The 6000-nt window shown below is 43.5% G+C and overlaps 1 protein-coding gene across 2 annotated transcripts in view; it reads right to left on the reverse strand.

Annotated features, from left to right (window-relative positions):
- The window catches only part of LAMA3 (laminin subunit alpha 3), a 233798-nt gene that overhangs the window by 113601 nt on the left and 114197 nt on the right, over positions 1 to 6000 (reverse strand). For both annotated transcript variants that reach the window (XM_024757935.1, XM_024757934.1), the window contains exon 24: positions 982 to 1142. In XM_024757935.1, the coding sequence (XP_024613703.1) occupies positions 982 to 1142 (161 nt within the window). The remainder of the gene's footprint in view (positions 1 to 981; positions 1143 to 6000) is intronic.

Genomic DNA, 6000 nt, shown 5'->3' on the forward strand with positions numbered 1-6000 from the left:
CTTTGTTTCTTTTTTTAAGCATCACCCCAGAGAAAAGGGAAGATTAGATTTTTTAAGGTTTTGAAAAGAAACGTTCACAGTTTATTTTGTAGGGTTGCCAAGAGTGTGATATTAATTTAATAACCGTTTCATCAAGTCTCATAAAATTTTCCATTCTAAGCTACCAAAAGTAACATTTTTCATAAGTTCTTTAATTTGCAAAACAGGGAAAATGTCCAACTACCTCAAGTCATCTTGGGTTTGACAAAAAACACATAAACATAGAGGTTATAAAATGTTCAAGGTCTTGGCCAAGAATTGGGAGGGTTCACTGTAGTTATCACCCCCCTGCCCTCTCAGGAGCCTCTGCCTTCCAGTGCCATTTATTCTACAATTAATTTCATGGGAAACATCCCTTGCACTGATTTTTTAATTAAAGTATACTCTGAACATTTGCATACATCTTTAAACATTACGCAAAGAAAACAATTTTTAATAAACCTTTGTCAGCGCTCTTGGAAGAGATGAACTTTGTCAGAGTGAATCTGAGATTCCTTTGTCAAATTATTTTTCACCTGACGATCAACATTAATGATCCCCAGTTCTGAAGGGCATGCTGTGAAGGCAGGAGTAGTGGAGAATGTGCCAGGCGCCCATGTACTCTACACGGTGTTTGAGGGGAGAGCCCTGAGTTCACTGCCCCCCACAGGGTGACACAGAGTAAAGCAAAAAGGTTGTGCTGCTTCATGTGAATCTGAGACAAAATGGTAAGTAGAACATACAGCTTTTCAAGAAAGTGCAAGCTTTTCAAGGTACTGCCTACGGAGAAGCCTTCTGAAACCACGCTGGGGAAGATGCTGGGTCGCACAGCTACCCCCCTGCTGGTTTTCAAGCTCAGCCTCCAAAAGGAAACGACTTTCCAAGTTAGATAAAAACTAAAGTTCCCACAGCTGACCTCCTGCCTGTCCAGTTACAGAGGACTCGCCCAGGCGGGAAGGTTACCTGTATTTGCAGCTGTAGATGTTCACCCGGCCTGCCAGGTCAGCCCCGGGGCCCTGCACGTGCACGTCGGCCTCACACAGCTGGTCTACTTCCGTGGCATACTCGACCACGACCACGTAGTGGCCGACCCTCGGGACCCGCAGCCGCAGGTGCAGCTCCACCTGTCGGAGAGCCCAAGTGGACAGATGTGAGATGTGCTGGATGCGTTTCCATAGGCAACGGTGAAACTGGGGCTAAGCAGACCCCAGGAAGAGTTTTATGTCATCAAACTAAGAAATGTGGTCTTATAGGTAGGGATGCCCAATAAAATACAGGACGCTCCGTTAAGTTTGAAATGCAGATAAGTAACACATAATTATAGTTGAACTGCAATTCAAATTTATTGGGGCATCTGGTATTTTTATTGTCTAAATCTGGCGACCCTACTTATAGGGGCCTCTACTCCTTCTACCCATATATTTGCCTTGTTTCCCAAGGCCAAAGATACTCCAAAACTTGAAGTAAAAAGGAATTTCCAATGGGAGATGAAAGGAATGAAAGTACGCCTCGAAGCCCTTTAACTGTTCTTTGATTAAAAAAGAGACTTTTATGAATGCAAATAATGACTTGTATGAATGCAAATAATGTAAAGTGATACACACACCTCTCTCCTGAGATGATGACTAATGATAGCTTGGTTTTCATACTTCCAAACCATTTTCTACATCTGAAAATGCACAATGCACACATATGTACTTTTTTTTTTTTAAAGAAAATCTGTAGGCAAACATGGATGCTTTCATACCATCACAGCAGAGCTGAGTAGTTGCGACAGGGTCCATATGGGCCGCAAAACTGAAAATACTTACTACCTGGCCCTCTACAGATAAAGCACACCCACCCCTGACACTGCCTAGTGGTTGGGAGCATGCAGTCTGGAATCACTGTGCTTCCAGCTGTGTGACCTTGAGCAAGTTACTTAACATCTGTATGCTTCAGTATCCCCCTGGGTAAAAATGAGGATAACGTAGTACCCACCTCTGAAGATTACGAGGATTAAGTGAGTTAATATGTGAAGAGCTCTTAAAACTGTATCTGCATGTTGTAAGCACTATATAAACGATGATTATAACTCTGGTTCTTGCTTTTTGCCACGACTTTTTTTTTACTCAGTAGTATTTAGTGTGTCTATACCAGTACATACAGATATACTTCATTTTTCTAATGGCTCCCTACCATTCCACAGTATGAATGTAAAATCATTTATTTAACTAATCCCCTATTGACAGACACTTAGGTTGTCTCTAATTTTTCCTAAAACATATAAGGCTATATGATCATCTAGCTATATCTATATATCTATGTATATATCTGAATCTATATTTGTATCTTTATGCTAGTATTTCTGTAAGATTCCTAGAAGTGGAATTAGAATTGCTGGATCAAAGTGTATGTGCATATTTAATGCCTGAGCCAATATTAGAACTACACTCCTTAGCCGTTTAACCCACTTCGGCCCGTAAGCGCAGGCCCAGCCAAGCTTCACCACGCTTAATTAAAATCCTCTTGTCCCTTGCCTTCAGGAAATTCACATGTACTGTTCCTTCTGTACAGCTCTGAAGCCCACAGCTGCCATTTTCCACAGTGATTTTTCTATCACTTAAATAATAGAAAGACTTCCCTCAGGGAGAAAATGTGGATTATCCACACCACTTCTCCACTCTGTGTCTTACGGTGAAATATGCCGCTGCCATTGGTCCGTGTGGGGAGGTCGTTGCTAGCATCTCTCCCCTGGGCACCTCCAAACCAGGGCTTGTCTGTCTTCACCCCACCATGGAACACACACAGGCCAATGAGGAGCCTTCTCCCAGGAGTTATCATTGGCTGCCAGTTCTATCATAGCACTCTATTCTCTATTATAAGTTTCTATTACTCTTCCTACTCTGAGTCCTTTGGGTTGATTTTTGGAAGACTTGTTGGAAGGGTTTTGAATGTATTTTTGATGGTAATAATGGGTTCTGACAAGTCAGACAAAAGATGTAAACGATGGAAAACAGAAACCCTACTGTCGCTGCTTGTTATCAGTTATTATCTTTGAAAAAGCGAACTTTAATGAAACCAGTGTCACTCTGGAGGGATCTTTCCCATTTTATGGCACAAAACTGTCTTCACCTAGTTATCGGTGTTTCAGGGTAAAGACGTTAAAGGTGGGTGTATCAAATCTGTTGCTTACACAAAGCTAAGAGGGATAACTAACCTGCCTGATGTCGAAGTAAGGATTCAAAATGATTTGGTCAACATAGACTTATTAAACACCTACTCTATGTCTGCCCACCAGCAAAGTGATGGACATGCAATGGTAAACAAGACAGATCTGGTCTCTGCCCTCAGACAGACTTTAATCAAATAATTGGATAACTGGACAAATGCAATGTGAAATTACATGTATGACAAATGCTCTGAAGAAGGGCTAAGAGGGGTGCCTGAGCTTGTTAGGAAGATGAGGGGGGAGGCGAAGACTTCCCTGAAGAAGCAACAACCAAGCTGAGTGCGGAAGGACGAGGAACAGACAGCCAGACCAAGAGGGGAGGGAAAAGCATTCAGGCACAGGGAACAGCCTGCGACATAAAGGGTAGCCTATAATGTACGTCCAAGTGACTGAAGGTTGGCCACAGTGACAAGGAACAGAGAGCAAGAGGAGGTATGATAAAACTGGGAGGTAAAAGGGGCAACCTTAGAGGACATTACAAATTTCTGTCTATCCTACGAGCAATAAGACGCTATTGTAACGTTCCAACTGTGTATGTGGGAGGGTGGGGTGAGAAAGTCAGTGACGATTAGATACTTCTGTCGAAATGAGCATGCTGACTACAGTATGGAGAACGAGCTGGGAGATGCAATAAGCAGAAGCTGATGTGGGCGAGCTAACGGGGAGGTTACAACAGAGATCCTTATGAAAGATGGCGGGGTACTGGGCAAGAAAGATAGATGGAGAGAAGTGGAGATTATCTTTAAACGTTTGGGGAGTACACTCAGGAATGGGTTGGCTTTGGTGGGGGAGAGAATGGAAGAAGTCATACATGACCCTGAGAAACCTGGTTTGTGCATTTAGATGGATGGGGGTGCCATTTACTTAGGTAGGGAACATTAAAACGGAATTTGAGATCCCTCTGAGATATCTAAGAGGTAATGTCAAGAAGGAAGTTGGCTGTGCTACTCTGCATATAAAAGGGGAGGTGTGACTGGACATACCAATTTGGGAGTTATCTGTGTAGAGTTGGTACCTAACATGATAGACATGGAGGAGACTGCTTAGGGAGAGACTACAGTGTAAAAAGACAAGGGCTAAGGGGACTTCCCTGGTGGTCCAGTGGTTGAGAATCCATCTTGCAATGCAGGGGATGCCGGTTCAATTCCTGGTTGGGGAACTAAGATCCCACATGCCACGGGGCAACTAAGCCCATGCGCCACAACTAGAGAGCCTGTGTGCCGCGACTACAGAGCCCCCGTGCAGCAATTACAGAGCCCATGTGCCGCAACTAAGACCCGATGCAGCCAAATAAATAAACAAAACAAAACAAAAAAAAGACAAGGGCCAAGACTGAGTCTCAACAAATTCTAACATTTAATGGCTAGACAGACGAGGATAAGCCCGCAAATGATATTTTGAGGAGGCGGCCGGAGAGGCAGGAAGAAACCCAGACTACTCTTAAATTCTGGAGAACAAGGCAAGAGAGTGGTTTTGTTTGTTTGTTTGTTTTTGGCTGCATCGGGTCTTAGTTGTGGCATACAGGCTCTCTAGTTGCAGCATGCGGGCTCTCTAGTTGCTTGCCCCGCAGCACACGGGATCTTCGTTCCCCGATCAGGGATTGAACCGGCGTCCCCTGCAGTTCAAGATGGATTCTCAACCACTGGACCACCAGGGAAGTCCCGAGAGTGTTTTTAAATGGAAGGAGTATTCAACAAGTACTGAAAGCTGCTGAGAAGTTAAACAGATGAAGAGATGAAGACTGAAAACTATCCATGGGATTTAGCAACAAGTGTATCACTGGAAACCTTGGCCAAAACAAAAAAGAAAAAAATGAATGGAGTGGGAGGTGAAAGCCAGAGTGGTGTGATTTGAGGTGTGAGTGGAAGGTAAACAATTAGAAATCGTGAGTCTAGACAATTCTTGGTTTTGAAGGGGTGAAGAGTTATGGAGCAGTGGCTGAAGGATTGTGGGAGGGGGAAGGAGGGTTTTAATCAAAATAGGATAGAATTTAGCATTTTTTAAATGTAGGGTGACTTCCAGTTCAGATGGCTCAGGAATTCACATTTGCTGTACCCCACCTGCTCCAAGACACAGCAACCATGGATAAAATGTTTTAATAGAAAAACAAAAATTATGTTTGGGATTAAAAGTAGACAGATAATGGAACATAAGTAAAAGAAAAACTTCAAATAGCGTGGTTCTCTTGTGCTTCAGGTCTGGAAGCAGGTTGTTGGGGTCAGCAGTTCAGCATATGCAGAGTAAGGAGAATTAAAAATGCTTCATATGAGACAGTGGTCAGATCCAGGCTCATTTTTTGAAGCCAAAGGATGAGGGTTCCTTCAAATCATGAAAAGCTGGAAAAAATTGCTGAAAATCTGCCACCTGGGTTTCAGCTTTATAAAAATCTGTGGAATTTGGGAACCGAAGATCAAAGATGAGGCCTCATGACCAAGAACTGAGTTAAGCACCCACTGGCTCAGTGTCTGAATCTGTACTACACCCAGTATCACAATAATAGAGGTTGGCACATCATAATGCCTCGCTCTGGGCTAAGGGTACAGAGGACCAGACAGACACTGCAGAACTACTAGGCTGAGATGGATGTGGAGAAAGACAGATAAAAAAGAACCTCTCATTCAAAGTAAGCCAATAAGCAAACAAAATAAGCCTCCACAACATAAAGAAATCTAACGTTAAGAAAGACAGGCAGGGCTTCCCTGGTGGCGCAGTGGTTGAGAGTCCGCCTGCCGATGCAGGGGACACGGGTTCGTGCCCCGGTCTGGGAAGAT

Source organism: Neophocaena asiaeorientalis, unplaced genomic scaffold (assembly GCF_003031525.2).
Source record: "Neophocaena asiaeorientalis asiaeorientalis breed wild unplaced genomic scaffold, Neophocaena_asiaeorientalis_V1.1 scaffold142, whole genome shotgun sequence".
NCBI lineage: Eukaryota > Metazoa > Chordata > Mammalia > Artiodactyla > Phocoenidae > Neophocaena > Neophocaena asiaeorientalis.